Source organism: Petaurus breviceps, unplaced genomic scaffold (assembly GCF_028583685.1).
Source record: "Petaurus breviceps papuanus isolate PSGF00001 unplaced genomic scaffold, PetGlider_PUasm1.0 189, whole genome shotgun sequence".
NCBI classification, from domain to species: domain Eukaryota; kingdom Metazoa; phylum Chordata; class Mammalia; order Diprotodontia; family Petauridae; genus Petaurus; species Petaurus breviceps.
Window position 1 is genome coordinate 2,303,426 of NW_027185809.1, and position 16,713 is coordinate 2,320,138.

Genomic DNA, 16,713 nt, shown 5'->3' on the forward strand with positions numbered 1-16,713 from the left:
GTAACAAAACTTTTTTGATTGATGAAATTCATGAAAACAACATACTATGGAGATGGAATGGAGGGGAACACCCACATAGAATAATTTCTCAGTATTAAACTGCAGCTTTAGATGCAGATAGTGTGGATATCAAAATAATGTTGAATGGCCAAAGATCCTTTCCTGCCTCTATATCTTGCTCCCTCAAAAAAAAAAAATGCCCCAATATTAGTTTTGGCTTGGTTATCTGTATCTCTCACACAAGGTGGACTGATGGATAAGCAACCATAAGCTTCAGGAGACTGGAATATTGACGGTATTCTAGAAATATTTTCTTTATTCTCCAGGCCATCATCAATTTGGTTGTTATCGGCATTCTTTAATTCATTAGTAACATTTAAAGATTTATCTACACCATAAAAACACCACTGGCACTTTATCAACCACAACCACTCATTTATGTGTACTGTTTCTTCATGGGATTAAGAGAAGTGATCTTTACCATTTTAAATATTGTGCTAGTATTTTTCAGGAAGGTTTTACTCCTAAATCTACAAATCTTAAACCACAAGAAGATGACACTTCTCTAAACATGACACCAGACTAAAATGTTCAATAAACCTTCATTTAACATTTGAAGAGGCAACATTTAAAACTACATACTTAAACTATCTTCTACAATAGCTACATAATCAACTTTTCTCATAAAATCTTGTTTGTAATAACATTTTGATCAATATCTTAGTCCAAATATTGGGTAAACTATACAAAATTAGCAGGAAGGAAGATAATTCATGACAAGATGGTTCTACAATTACTTAGTAGTAGTAACAGCTTTATTTCCAGCTAAACCTCTGTTTCCAAAATGAACTTCAGAGAAGATACAAAAAAGATGGTAGTGGGGTGGGTAGGTGGCACAGTGAATAGAGAACCAGCCCTGGAGTCAGAACCTAAGTTCAAATCCGCCCTCAGACATTTCTCTCTCTCTGTCTCTCTCTCTCTCTCACACACACACACACACACACACCATGTGACCTTGGCCAAGTCACTTAACCACAATTGCCCTACCTTACCCCCTCCAAAAAAGCAAAAAACAAAAAAAAACAACAAGATGGTAGACCCAGTAAGGAACAACACAAAGTGAGTTCTACAATTAACTAATAATAGTACTGTTTTGCTGTCTCTGGCTAGGTCTATATTTCTAGAATAATCTTTAGTGATGCCACAGGAAGATTGATAGAATTAATGAGGGACAGACAAAATCTCTCTATACAAAAGCATACTACATGTGAATTCAGTAGACAAGAGTTGTAATCATTTCTTCAACACTTAGAAGCTATATGACTTTTCTATTTTATTTTTACCTTTGAGCCCCAGTTTACTCATCTACAAAATAGGAATAAAAGTACTAACTGCCTGACAAGGTTGCTATGTGGAGTGGGTTTTAAAAAAACCTTAAATGACTATGTAAACAGATGTTATGATTACGCATCAGATAATTGTGCCACTTTTTAAAGTTCTAGGATGATTTACACTTTCCAAACACCAAAGGCTTTATTTTATGGGAGCCTATAAATAAATAACACTGAACTTGTCCCTAGTTTGTTTAAAACTAAGGTTGGCTATGCTAGGTTGACAACTGGAACACTGTCAAAAGACCAGTCTCATTACCACTACAAAATTGTTTAGGAACTTTTTTTGCATGTATAACTTAGTGAAAAAACCTCAAGGCTCTTCTGCAATTTCATGATTTGCCAGTTGTTTTTCTACCAACGATATCAAAACTTAGTAACACCAAAATGTTGAGGAAAATACACGTGGCTCAGAATTTGCTTATTTTTTTGGCCTTTTCAGCTATCACTGGGGCCAAGCAAGAAGGCAGCCTCTGATTTTTTCATTTAAAAAAGTTCAGAATTCATGTCCTAGCATAGCTTAACCTTATTTCTGCTAGATTAAGATAGCTAAAAAATACTGTACACATTGTACAGTTCTAGCATAACTTTGATTGCTACTGTACCACCTCCTTCACTGTTGACATGTACAACTTCAGGGTGGCATTACTTGAACAGAGTAATATTCTAATGAAAATAGAAGACTTGGCTTGCCTTTCCACTAACTGCCCTATTCATCCACCTTCTGATCTTGAATTCACAAATATCCTATAGCTAACATGTCTATAACATGTCACTGATTCTCTTAGGAGCTACTGAGCTCTGAATAGTATTGTCTTCCAACATTTGAATTATTCTACCTTCTGTCTCTGTCCCTGGCTTTCATCTATCATCAAAGTATTCCAATGAACTGACATTTCTGATATATTACCACTCATACTGCTCAATACGCTTATCTTTTTCTCTTTAACCTTCATACTTACCACTGGCCAGAGTGTGCACATAATTTCTTACTAGCAAATCAACCAATCACAGTATATCTAGTAGGAATCTTTAGCTCATTTCAGTTATTTTAACTGTCGCTCACTGCTCAAGGTCTTCTGCTTCACTACTAGAGATACCTTCCAGTTTCCATTTTTAGAATCAGTCCTGATGCTTCAAATTCTTTAAAGTCTTTTTTTGTTTAGTTCTGAAAAGCACATCACAACAAATACAATTATTTCAAAGAAAGTTTCCTAAAGAGGAGGAATGTTATCTTACCATTCCAACGTGTCGATCAACATTAAAGAGGCGTTTGTTAGAACCTTCTTCATAAAGTTTAGAAAGGACTAGTTTCTCTACACCAAAGACGACACCATCTTTACATCTGATTCCAATAGCTGTACTGAAACAAGTGGGGGGAAAATTAATTTTTTTAAACTGAAAGAGGAAGAGTTCATATTCCTTATATTAAAAAAAAAAACAATCAATACACGGCTTAACAACAAAGTACTTTAAAAACAGATTAGGATTGCCCACAACTCAGATACACTTCATTCCAAATGAACCAATCTGCCTACTGCAAAAATCAAAGAAGAGCTCAGGGTAACCTACATGGTTATCCATTATTTTTGCCTTTGTATCCCCAGCCTGGAAAACATTAGGCATTTAATAAATGCTGGTTGAGTAATAGCTATTTGTAACATTTGTAACCATAAAATACATTGTAGCTGCCAAACCATCTTAGGCAAACTGAAGCAACTAGTGCAGAGTATCTTGCACATAGTAAGTTTTTTTCAGGCCTATATGCCAAAATCATGGCTGAGACAGGGGCTAGAATTAATTAGATGGCATGGTGTATGGAGTGCTGGACTTGGATTACCTGAATTCAAACCTTGCCTCAGACACTAACTCTGTAACCCTGAAAAGTTTTTTAACTTCTCTCAGCCTCAGATTCCTCATCTGCAAAATGGGAATAATAACAGCACCTACTTCACAGGGTTGTTGTGCGGATCAAATCATCTATGTAAAAATATATGGTTTTGCAAGTCATAAAGTGCTACATAAATGTTAACTAAAATAACAACAACAACTGCTTTATCTAGGTCAATTCCACATCCCTATTTCCTTAGTGAGAGGAGACCAAAAATAGTGAAATATAAAAAAAACCCCAATATTTGATTATATAAATATACTATGAAGGCAAAGCACTTTTATTTGAGTAGATATAAACTATATGGCATTCAATTAATGTCTATAAATCACATCAGAATTAACTAAAAAACAATACTAAAAATCAACTATCATTTAAATATTGTAACAGCTTTGTGAAAATTGCTTAACAATATGGATAACGGGTGGCTAGGTGGTGCAGTGAATAGAGCACAGGCCCTGAAGTCAGGAGGACCTGAGTTCAAATCCGGCCTAAGACATTTAATACAAAAACTAGATTGTGACCTTGGGCAAGTCACTTAACCCCAACCCTACCTTACCCTTTCAAAAAAAAAAAACCACAACAACAATACCGGTAACAAACTTCTAACATAGATGCTTACTTTGAGGGAAAGACAAATATATGCGAAATAAAATCACTTCCCACCCAAAACCAGCCTGTTCTCCAACTCCCCTAATTCTTCCAATTGTATCTTGGATTTATGCAATCACAAGCCCTATCAATTGAAAGTCCTCTATTGTCATGGTCACCAATGTCATCTAGGTCCCTGGTATTTTTAACAGCTTCCTAGCTGGTTTTCCTACCCCTGTTCCTGACTAGTTTTCCAACACTTTCTTTCAAATACTACTTTCATCAGCTAGTTTCTTTTTTCAAAAACTCCATGAAGATTTCTTACCACATAAAATATAAAATTCTTATACTTTGGGGTGGCTAGGTGGCGCAGTGAATAGAGCACAGGCCCTGGAGTCAGGAGGACCTGAGTTCAAATCCGGCCTCAGACACTTAACACAAAAACTAGCCATGTGACCTTGGGCAAGTCACTTAACTCCAACTGCCCTCCAAAAAGCAAAAAACAAACCAAAACAGAACCTTATACTTCTCTCAAAGGTTTTAAATCTAACACACCACCATCTAAAGATTCAATTTTAGTTCATCACTCAAAACTAACCACATCTTAAGGTTATTTTGGTAGGTTCCCCAGGTAGCTTCAGAAAGTATTTTTTCAAGGCACAGCTAGGTGGCAGAGAGAATAGAGCACTGGCCATGGAGTCTGGAGGACCTGAGTTCAAATCCGGCCTCAGACACTTAACACAAAAACTAGCCATGTGACCTTGGGCAAGTCACTTAACCCCAATTGCCCTGCCTTCCCCCCTCCAAAAAGAATTTTTTAAAAAAGTATTTTTCAATCTATCTTTTCTCTTCTCTTAGATACAAAGCCTATTTTATATACAATGATTGAATTCAAGGAGTTACACCATAAAAAGTTCTAGCTCTGTCTGAGATTTCTTTTAAAATGCCAATAACTTAAAACAGAACTAAAACAAAGTGGTTCATCATGTCAATGGGAAAAGTTTGATTTATACAATTTACATACACATTTTTAAGTATACAGTACATGACATACATTATGCAGTATAGCTATTTTCTTATTATATCTGAAGATAATACTATCAGTCAAAAATAAAACACTAAATACTACTTCAAGGTTAAAATTATAGTTTTTAAGAATAGTCTAGATTTGGGCTCTCATACAAGACTTTCATTCCATAATTGTTTTTATTCCAAACTGCCAACAGAAAATTCAACTGAAATACCAAAAAAAGCCTGTTTGGTTTGCCTGAAATGTAAGTGATGTAGATGGGGAGATGATAAGTAATGGTTAGGAAGAAATGGAAATTGGGTTTTAAGTTCTCCAAATTCAATAAATTCTGAAGTACTTTATGAAATAACTATAAGAATTTATGAGAAAAACTACTGTGAAATCTCTTCAATAATGCTTAATGTTGCCAATTCTATTAATAATTTGTCTAAGATATTGTGAGGTACCAAAGTTTGATTTTGATCTATCTCTTTTGTCACATGTGGCTCTTCCATTCAGCTAAGTCCACCTGGTTCTACCTCACATGTCTGAAAAATAGATGGTGGCAGGATCATCTCCCCAAGAGAAAAACTTTGCTTTTAGTTCTACCAGACAGAAAACTATATATAAAATGTGTCTATTACCCACCGTTTGAAATTCACAATCTAAGAAACCAATCAACTTCAAACTGGCTACTTTTGTCTCTGGCAAGACCAGTTTGAAACTGATAGCCTCAGAGAATCTATCACAAAAGAGATGAGAGGGACATAAGATATCGGAGCTGCTGGTCTCTACAACAACTCGTATTTCTCTAAGTAGCCCAGGAGAGGCAGCATGATGTGATGGTGCACACTAAACTTGAAGTAAAAAAAATTACAGTCAAATAGCCATGAAGTGTCACAGTTAGAACTTTGAACCTTGTTTCTATATCTGCAAAACTGAATAACAACTTCAAACTTGGAAGAAGCCTAAAAGGTCAGTTGTCTAACCCGTAGCCTTCAACCATATCTATGACAAATGGTCATCTAGCTTCTGTTTGAAGACCTCCAGGATGGGGAACTCATCTTACAGGTCAGCCCACACTACCATCAGACAGCTCTAAGCATTACTAAGTTTTATTTCTACTACAAGGATTATGTTTTTAAAATAATAAAATGGTATAATAAGAGTCAACTAATAATTACATTCTCCTATACTGAACTTCATCATTTTTCTCTTCTCATTCAATTTTTTAAACCCAGAAATTCTTGACTCCCAAGTACAGCATCCTAACCATTTCCATCATAATGTCTCACTTAAGCTCCTCCTTTCCAAGGTTAACAATGAGTTCTTAACTGCCTTTTCTCAATCCTCTTTCTCCATCTCTGACACAGACGGCCACTCTTCCTCCCAGGTTTTTGTGCCACTTCTCTGTCTTGGTTCTCTTCTATTCTTTTTTAGTCTCTTTTGAGAGATTATCATCTATAGCTCGTCCCCAACTGCAGCTGTCCCTAAGGCTCTTTCCTGGGCCTTGAAGATGATTCGTTTAGGTATCTAGCCATAACCTCTCTGGAGCTCCTGTCTCACAAAATGAGCCGCCTTTTGGACATTTCAAATTGGATAACTATCCAAAACCAGAACTCGTTCCTATCCCATCCCCTAACCCACCACAATCTGAACATCCCTCTTTCTGTCAGGCACTACCATCCTTACAGTCACCCACAATTTCAGCCAATAAGCTGTCAAATCTTCTCATTTCCATCTCCACAATAGCTTTCCTATAATTATCTCCTCTCAACTCACACAATCACTACACTAGTTCAGGCTCTCAAAACCTCTCAAACAGAACTGCTATAATAGCTCACTAACTGGTCTCCTTGCCTCTAGTCTTCTCCCCAACCCAATGTCCTCCACACAGCTGCCAAAGTAATTTTCCTAAAAAGCATAGATCTGACCATGTCAGCTCCCTTACCCAAATTCCCAAAGTTCTCTTATTACCTTACCAAACAAACTCATCTGGCATTTCAAGGCTCTTTATAAACTGGCCTCACCCCATATTCATATGGTTCAGCCAGAATCCACCTTCCTTACTGTTCCTCACACACGTACTTCTTTGCATTAGCGATCTCTATGTCTTGAATGTTCTCCTTTATCATCTCTGGCTCTTAGACTCTCCAGTCACTTTCAAGGCTCAGTTCAACTGTCACTTAATACATGAAGTATTATACTCTTCCCTTTGCTACTAGTGCTATCTCCACAAGATTATCTTCCATTTATTTTGTATATACGTTTATATATGTATATGTCTCTTTCCCCTTCCCCAAAGTCTTTTTGTAAGCTGTTCAAGGCAAAGTCTGATTCATTTTTGTCTTTGTAACCAGAGTTTAGAACACCATGCTGACTCAGAGTATACCCTTAATAGATGCTAATGATTAGTTGTCAGATAACCATCAAACGCTTCTGAAATTATTTTGCTAGCTGCATGGAAGACAGCCTGAGAGGAGAGATTGGGAAGCAAGGAGACAGGTTAAGAAGCTAATACAATAGTTTAAAACAAAGATGTCATATCCTGCAGCTGCAAGAACCAGATTAAAATATCATTGGAAATGTTTAACAAAATAAATGAAAAACACAATGTGACACAGATAATGTTTCATTTGTGTAACAATATACAACTCCAAGGACTTGAGTTTGACACCTTAGCCTAGAAGGAAGATAAAGGCTTCATGGGGTGACAATACTAAGGATGGAAAGAATGAGAAAAAGAGAAGTTATGGAGGTAGAATAAACAAGGTTCAGCAATTAATTGGACATAAAAACGAGTGAACAAGATAAGTCCAAGGTAACCTAGAGGTATTAACCTGAGTGGCTTGGAAGATGTGTTAAATATTAAGAAAAATTGACAGTCACACATCATTAATGATTTCGAATCTATTTGCTGCTTCTATTTGGGAAGGGGTGAGCTATGGAATAGTGATACTGAGGCAAAGAAAAAAGCATCAATATTTATAATAATACGTTTAAAAAGTAAAATTAAGTTCAGAAAAGGACATAAATGCAGTTTTTACTATTGTTAAAAATTTAATATACTCTTAAAAACTGTATATAATAGTTGTTTCACATAAAATCATCTTGTATATTGAAATGTTCACTTTTGAATACTTATCAAATGCTTATTAAAAAGGAAAATTTATTTTTAAAAAGTACATTTCCTTTCCCCCCCAAAAAAAGATGGCATTACCCATGCTGAGTAAAAAGAAATGGTGAATATTTGTCATTTGTTCTGATATTTGAGGGGAAACTACAAAAATAACACATTTTAGAGGAAAGTAATAAAATAGTAAAGAAACAATGTTTCTAGAATGATCTAGAAACAAAGTATCAAATTTCTAAAATTTCTGAACCCAAGAAATCTGGCATCTCAAAATTACAAGACAGTATTTGTTTGACAGTGACAATTTGCTATACAAGTTCATTATGCAAGTAAAATTTTTTCCTTACCTACTGTTTTCCACTGCTTTCATAGCATATTCAACCTGAAAAACTCTTCCATCAGGAGAGAAAGTTGAGGCTGACAGATCATACTAAAAGAAAAAAAACAAAAATATGCTTGTTGTACCAACATAGATAGCATCTTTGGTATTGATAAATCTATAACAGAGCCTGAACTTAGGAAATTTACATTCTATTGGAGGACAAAACAAACACGTACACTGCAAAGTAAATACATGGTGGAGAGTTAAAGGGGAGAGAAGAAAAAAGGCAGTGTTCTAGGTAAACCTAGACCTTGAGGGAAGGTGAGAATTCAGAAGAGTAGATATTAGGGAGGAATACATTCCAGAGAAGAGGGATAGCTTATGCAAATGAGGAGGTAAGACATGGCCTTCGTGTTTGAAGAACAGCTACTACCATATTTCACTGCTTAATTGTCACACCCTTTTTTTTCAGTTCAAAAACTGGTTTATAACCTTTCATCACACAATCATTGCATGGTATAATTCTGTTCATCACGCAGCTTAGAAGTTACTCAGCAGCAATGTATGCACCAGTGGCATCTGGATATGGCTTCTCTCAGAAACCGGGGCCTGGAATTCTCACCCTTGTCAGTATTCAATTTGAACATAGTCATGAGTATTCTGTGAATCCTGTTCTTGCACCCAAGACAGGTTAGTAATAAATGGATTTTTAAGTAGTATCGGCACACATTGTTTAAAAAAAAAAAAAAACTCACATAAGGGTCGCACCCTACTTTTTAGGCAAACATCTGGCATAAAATCTGCCCCGATTATGGGGCAAAATGTAATAACCCAGTTTGGATAAACCACAAAATGCTAAGGGGAACAGTATAAGGTAATGCTGGGAAAAGCGGTTTATAACTAGAATAAGGAGGACCTTAATTATCAGGATCACTAAGGAGTTTGTATTTTACATTAATCTAAACAAGGAGCAGAAAAGTTAAGTAGGTCAGACCTGGCCCTTAGAAAATTTATTTTGCTAGTTGAGTGAAAGACAGACTAGTAAAGGAGAAACTAGGAAGCAGAGACTGATTAAGAAGCTAATACAATAGTCTAGAAGAAAGATGAAGCTTTGATTAGGGTGATGAAGGGTCTAGGGTAATTCAGACATAAAGCCGAGTGGCTTGAAGGATAGAGGTTCCTTCAAAAGAAATCAGGCTGTGTGACCTTGGGCAAGTCACTTAACCCCAATTGCCCTACCTTCCCCCCTCCAAAAAGCAAAAAATATATATATATATCAGAAATTTTGGTGGGTCGACTTGGGAGTCTCATGACAAAAAGACCTTGTTGGGCATAAGTCAGTTAGCTCGGAGAAAATCTCTCAGTCAAGTAACCTACCAATATATTTTCTACAAATATGTACATTGAAGGAAGCAGAAAAAAATAAAGGGTTCCAACCTGACCTTGGAGGAAGGGCAAAGGTCTACCGTCTCCCCATCAGGCTGGCTTTAGGGACTCTTGACAAAAAGTCTTGCTTTTGTTTGTGGTTGGCTTCACACAAGAATCAGGATAGAGGGAAATCTTAAATATAATTTATGGGGAAAGGTAGACTAGTCAAAAAAGGAATTACTTGTGTTGAGAAGGAGAGAATGGAAAGAGGAAGAAAGGATGTAGGGGGGAGAGAAAGGAAAGAGGGAGAAACAGAGAGAGGAGAGAAGGAAAGGAGAGAGAAAGAGAAGAAAAAAGAGAGGGAGGGAAGGTGGGAGGAGAAAGGGAGAAAGAAAACATGTACAGGGCATTTATCTCTTTGCCTCCAAATGGACAGTTTTGAACAGACTTAGTTTCAAGTGATGACCATATACAGGTAGAAATATCCAGCAGGCAGTCAAACATGCAGGATTGGATGAAGTTATGGAGAAATGTAGAATTTGTGTGTTTATATATATAGGCTGCACAAAGATGACTGAACTCAAGGGAGCAGATGACATTTTCAAAGTAGAATGTACAGAAAAAGAGAAGAGAGCTCAGTACAGAGCCTTTGAGGACTAGAGATTTGAGAGGAAGATCACAAATGAGAAAAGGAGATTTAAGTAATGGAGAGGCTGGAGGACCAAGATAGAACAGTGTTCCAGAAGCCAAGGAAAGGGAATACTCAGAAGAAGGGAGTAGTCAACTGTGTCAAAAGCCACAAAAAGTTCTAGGAAAATGGGAACTGAGAAAATGGCATGAAATTAAGAAATAAGTGGTATCCTCTGAAACATGTTTCAATCGAGTGGCAAGGTCAAAACAAGACTTCAAAGGTTGTTAAAAAGGGAATGGACAGGGACAGCTAGGTGGTGCAGTGAGTAGAGTGATGGCCCTGGAGTCAGGAGGACCTGAGTTTGGATCCGGCCTCAGACACTTCACACACACACACACACACACACACACACACACACACACACCCCTAGTTGTGTGACCTTGGGCAAGTTACTTAACCCCAATTACCCTCCAAAAAGGAAAAAAAAACTAAAAAGGGAATGGGCAATGAAGTAAAAGCAGTCTAGGTCAGAGATGTCTAACCCAAGGCCAAAACAAGATTAAAATGTCACTAGGAAATGTTTAACAAAAAAAACCATACAACAGAGATAATGTTAATATTGTAGTTTACAATATGCAGCTGCAGGGATTTCAGTTTTATACCACTGGTCTAGATAACTATTTTTAGGATTTTGGCAATGAAAAGGAAACGGAACAGCATGAATCTGATGGGCTGATAGGATCAAATGGAAAAAAGATGGCAAAAACCTGAGCAGGCCTGAAGGCAACTTATGAAGCAGACCAGAAGAGATTGAAAATGAAAGAGAAAGTGTATCTGCGTAAAGAGGCAAGCTCCCAGATGAATTAGGAAGGGATGTGATCAAGGACACAGATGATCCATAAGGATTGGCTTTGAAAAGGGGGAAAGGATTTCTTCTTCTAAGGCGGAATCAAAGGAAGAAAGTTTGAAAGAAAGGAAGTTCTAGAAAGGTATGAAGTAGAAAAGATGAATAAAGTTCAAAAGATGGACTTGATTTTCTTCAGTAAAATTAGAAGTGAGGTTATCTGCTGAGGGAAGGGGGGCACTGGGGACTTGAAACATTTGAGAGAAACTAGAGAACAAGATGGGAAGTCAGCTAGGAAAGAATAAAAGTATTACTATAGCATAGCAATGATCCACCCACCCTAATTCCAGAACATCCTCCCAGTACCTTTGCCAAGAAAATCTCAAACGGAGTCAAAAAGAGTCGGCCAGAACTGAAATGACTCAACAACATGAATTTATAATGGATCTGGTGAATGCAGTGATGGAACTTCAATAGAACTTCTAACAGTTCAGGAGTGGAAGCAGAAAGCTTATGACAGAATTACTCAAAGCCGAGCACTGGTAGAACACAAACAAGAGAAAGGAAACAAAGGAGGGAAGAGTAGAAGACAGCATTTTGCTGAACTGGTTAATTACAGGATCAAGACCATGAGAGAAAAAAGTGAGGCCACAGAGAACACAGAAAACACTGGAAGTTGGCGTAAACACAAAGTAATTTAGAAGGAGTGAGGCAGAGGATGATAGGAATGATTGTATTATTTTTTCTCTGACTGGAAATTCTACATTTTGGCTGTAATTTTCACTAGAGACAGCTGGGTAGCAATCGTAGGCCTGGAGTCAGGAAAACAGGCAGAGGCATCTTCCTGGCGCCAAGGCATCTCTTCCTAGGTCTGTCCCAGATCTGTGACCTGAAGCTGTGCAGAGAGTAACAAGACGCCAGCTGGCAGCTGTCCCAGCTGAGCACCCCAGTACAGGTCTAAGACCTCTGCTGGTCTTGGTGGAAAGCCTTTCCCTGGGCACTGGAGTGTTCCATTTGCTGCATATTCCTGGCCCAAACCAGTCCCCAGTGTCCACAAACCTGTGTCTCTGTGCCAAACTAAGCCAAAAAAACAAACAAACAAACACACACCAAACCCAATTCACTGTGACTTTCCTTTTATTTCCCCAACAGAATTTGGTCTGGCTCATTTTCTAGATCTGTTTAGAGGAAAATTTGTCTTTTTTTTTTTTTTTGAGGGGGCTGAGAGGACATTTGCTGTACTGCTTCTTTCTATGCCATCACCTTGGCTCTGCCTCCACAGATGGCAATATGAAAGACATTAGATTATTACTAAAAAATAGAATTACAGAATTTAAGATCAACAGTTTTAGACGACATGGTCTACTCTAAAGTGTGAGACAGATGGACTAAACTTCAAAAGGAGGATGAGTTACAAATGATGGTGGCACAAAAGGATATGTAGAAGTGATAGCGGATAATAAGGACTATGCTAACTTTTCCTCGTGACTTGATACATCAAGAGGCATGAAAAAAGAAACAACCAGCATTAGAGAGTGTAGCAAATGGTTAATGAGGCATTTTCAGGAGAAAGACTTATTTCTGTGAGTATGAGAAGAAAAAGATCCAGGATGAAGGTGGGCTTATTATTATTATTGGGGATTTAAAAGGGTATAATGAAAAGATAGGCAGAAGGTAGAGATTAGTGCCTGAATCTGTAGTTAAGGTAAGACATTTAAATAACTAAATCACAATGATTATGAAGGCAGGATGTAGATCGAGATTCCAAGACAGAGGACAAAAGAAATGTAACAGTTGACTGATACAGGGAGAGAAGGGGGTCAAAGAAAATCTAAGACACCAATTATCATTCTCTCACCCCCCAACATTTAATCAGTTACCAAGTTCTGTCCATTTTAATTCCCTTTCTCTCACACCTATGCTCATGTCTTCACTCATGTGGTACAGCGGAAAGCACATTAGATTTGGAAGCTTTGAGTTCAAATTCAGCATCTGACACTTACTGTGTGACCCTGAGCAAGTCCTGTAACCTGTCTCAAGTTTTCTTCATCTGTAAAATAAATAATAGCACCTACCTCAGAGCATTGTTTTGTTGATCAAATGAAAATACATGTGTAAGGTAATTTGCAAAAGTTAAAGCAATGTATGAATGCTAGCTATGATCATTTTCTGAATGACTGTTCACTGAACCTCAATTGCTTCATCTGTAAAAGAAAAGCGTTAGAACAGTTGGCTTCTAAGGTAACCTTCCCGCTCTAAATCTTAAGACTGTGACAATTACCCTCGTTCACGAAGGCCCTCATCCATTACCTCTCCTGTTTGGTCTCCCCCTGCCTCCAGTCTTCCACATCTACAATCCATCCTCTACAGAGCTGATAAACTGATATTCCTAAAGAAAGGTATGATCACATCATTCCCTTTGCTCGAGATCCTGTATTTTCCAAGATGAAATACAAATTCTTCTCTGGCACTTACAGCCCTCCACAAGCAAGCTCTCTAACCTTTCATTCTGGACTGATTTCGTAACCCTTCCCCTCCCGTGAGACACCAATCTAAACTCTAAACAAACTATCCTTTCGCTGCTTCCTGCACAGGACATTCTATGGCCAGGCCTTTTTGCACAAGCAGTCCCCCCATTCCCCCCTCATCTACACCTTTTGGAATTCCTGGCAGCTTCCGCCTGCCTTGTGCATACCCTGTGATTTCTCTCCATACATGTCGATAGCTGATGGAATGCAAGCTCCTGGAGACCGGGACCTGCTTCGTTTGTCTGGGCATCTCTACCTACCGCTGCGCTCCATGTGACTCACTTAAGGGGTGTCCTGCCCTAGTTTTGGGCACCGCTTTTGCACGACCAACCAGCAGCATGTGTATGGGACTGGAGGGAACAGTGCGAGAGAAGAAGAGGCCATGAAGCCGAGTGGTGACAACAGAACGTGAAGGCAAGGGCTGAGAGGGGCGATGGGGCAAGCTGGAGGGAATACTGGTCTGCGAAACCCAGAAAGACCCGGGGTGCGATGACCTCAGGTGGGCAAGGCGTCTCTAAAGGTCAGAAGGACGCTCGCTACCAATACCGACCCTACGGGGTGATGTAAGTGGGATCGCGGCGCAGCATTAGAACCTTCCAGGAGAAAAACCAAGGGAGGGGCGGGGGAGGCGGCTGGGCGGCGCAGGGACTAGACAGAGCCCTGGAGTCTGGCTGGGCGTGTGACCTTGGGCAGGTCACTTGACCCCAATTGCCCCGCCCTCCCCCCTCCCAAAAGCTGAAGGACAAACCTCTGCACTGTTTCTCCCCCCCCCCCCCCCCCCCCCCCGGTACCACGGGGGACAAAGAAGGGTGGCTTCAGTGTCCAGAACACCGGCCGAGGGGCCGCGTCTCGTTACAAGGCTGAGCAGAGGCGGGGGTCGGCGCGGAGGAGGCGGCAGAGCCGCAGGCAGGTCCCGGGAGAGCACTAACCGCCTGACGCGGGGCTTTTGCTGTATCGCGGCCTGGTCCAGAGCCAGGCTTCAGAACCACCAAGCACCGGCTGCGGGGCACACACCTCGCTGGAAGGGCAGACCAGGCCGAGCACCGATCGCACGCGGGCGGGGCCTGGCCTTGCCTCCGCACTCGGCAGCACGCCGAGGCCGCCACGTGACTCAGCAGCACGCCGAGGCCGCGGGGCCCCCACCCCCCCAAAGGGGGGAAGGGGAAGTTGTCCGCGGCGTCCGCGCTCCCTTCTCCCCGCCCCGCCCCGCCCCGGCCCGCGGCTCACTGCTTTCGGTTTCCTCGGGCGGCCCAGGAAAATGACTCGGCAAACCCAAGGAGGCCACGGGCCTTAGGCGCCCGCCGGGGCCGGGGCTGGGGCTACACGCTCCTGGGGCTCCGGGACCCCAGGCCGCGCTCCCGGAGGCGGCCCGAGCGCGGGACCCGGGGGTGGGGGCGCGTCTTTCCCACAGCAGAAGCCGGCGGGCAGGGCCGAAGGGGGCGCTAACGGGAGGGGAAGCGCTTCGGCGCGGGGGGCGCGGGGGGCGCTCCGAGCGGCCTCTGCTTCCCCCTCGGTCTAGTCCCCTGATCCGCGCGGGGAACACAAGACTCACCCCGGTCCCGATGGAGCTCATGGCGCCGAAGCCACCTCAGAGGCGCGGAGAGATCTCTCAAGGCCTAAAGCGCCGCCGCTCCTCACCCCACGGACCGGCACAGCCGAACAACGCCCGTTTTCATTGGTCCGAATTTCAACCAATAGCCTCCAGAAGCTGCGCCCTGTCTCTGGCAAGATCTAGGAGCCCAGAGGCAGCGGGGGTGGGGGTGGGGCGGCACGGAGCACGCGTGCGCAGAACTGATGTGGGTGGGGGGGGGGGTGTTATCTACATCCTCCGCCCCTCGCAGGGGGCTGGCGGAGCATGCGCACAGTTCCTTTTGTTTTCTCATCTACCTCCCTGAAGCTGTTCCCAGCTTCTCTGCCTTGAGAAAAGAAAAGATTCCAGCAGAAGTAGCTAAGGCCTGAAAAGACTTACAGACTAGCCGGGAAGTGCTCCTAAACACACAAACAAACCACACTCTTGTTAAGAGTTGTAGTCTATAGCGAATACAAAGACAAGGTCAAAATGGGCACATGATTTAAACAGAAAGGGTGATACAAGCAAACTGGGAGAGCAAAAATCACACTATGGAAAAGGGAAAAACTTAAAACCAAATAAGAGAAAGAGAACATGGTGAAATGCAGAATGGATAGTTTGTATTACACTAAATTTAAAAGGTTTTGCACAAAGTCAACGCAACCAAGATTAGAAGGGAAACGATTTTTACAGCCAAGGTATCTGATAAAGACCTCATTTCTGAAATATGTGGAGAAGGGGTGGCTAGGTGGTGCAGTGAATAAGAGCACTGGCCCTGGACTCAAGAGGACCTGAGTTCAAATGCAGCCTCAGACCCTCAACACAAAAATTAGCCATGTGACCTTGAGCAAGTCACTTAGCCCCAATTGCCCTCCGAGAAAAAAGGCAAAAAAAAAAATATACATATATATATATATATATATATATATATATATGGAGAACTGAGTCAATTTTATAAGAATACAAGTCATTCTCTAATTGATAAATGGTCAAAGGATATGAACAGGCAATTTTCAGATGAAGAAATTAAAGCTATTTATAGTCATTTTTTAAAATGCTCTAAATCACTATTGATTAGAGAAATGTAAATCAAAACAACTCTGAGGTAGCACCTCCCACCTATCAGATTGGCTACTACAACAAACAAGGAAAATGATAAATGTTGGAGATGTAGGAAAATTGGAACACATGCATTGTGGGTAGAATTGTGAACTGATCCAACCATTTCGGAGAGCAATTTGGAACTATGCTCAAAAGATCATGAAACCATACATATAATACTACTATATCTGTATCCCAAAGAGCTAAAAAAAAAAAAAAAGAAAAGAAAAATAGGGTAAAAGACCTATTTGTACAGAAGTATTGACAGCAGCTCTTTTTGTGGTGGCCAAGAAAGTAGAAATTGAGGGGATGTCCATCCAATTGAGCGGAATGG

At 40.5% G+C, this 16,713-nt stretch overlaps 1 protein-coding gene across 4 annotated transcripts in view; it reads right to left on the minus strand.

Annotated features, from left to right (window-relative positions):
* The window catches only part of PSMA3 (proteasome 20S subunit alpha 3), a 41,622-nt gene extending 26,188 nt beyond the window's left edge, over positions 1–15,434 (minus strand). The window contains exons 1-4 of one of the 4 annotated variants that reach the window (XM_069091805.1): positions 14,638–14,998; positions 13,184–13,230; positions 8,363–8,445; positions 2,631–2,754 (exon numbers count right to left, since the gene is read on the minus strand). In XM_069091805.1, the coding sequence (XP_068947906.1) occupies positions 2,631–2,754; positions 8,363–8,385 (147 nt within the window). In that variant the 5' untranslated portion in view covers positions 8,386–8,445; positions 13,184–13,230; positions 14,638–14,998. Of the gene's footprint in view, positions 1–2,630; positions 2,755–8,362; positions 8,446–13,183; positions 13,231–13,875; positions 13,913–14,637; positions 14,999–15,260 lie in introns of those variants that run through there. The other 3 variants (XM_069091802.1, XM_069091803.1, XM_069091806.1) reach the window with 3 other exon arrangements.
* Positions 15,435–16,713: the final 1,279 nt, after the last annotated feature.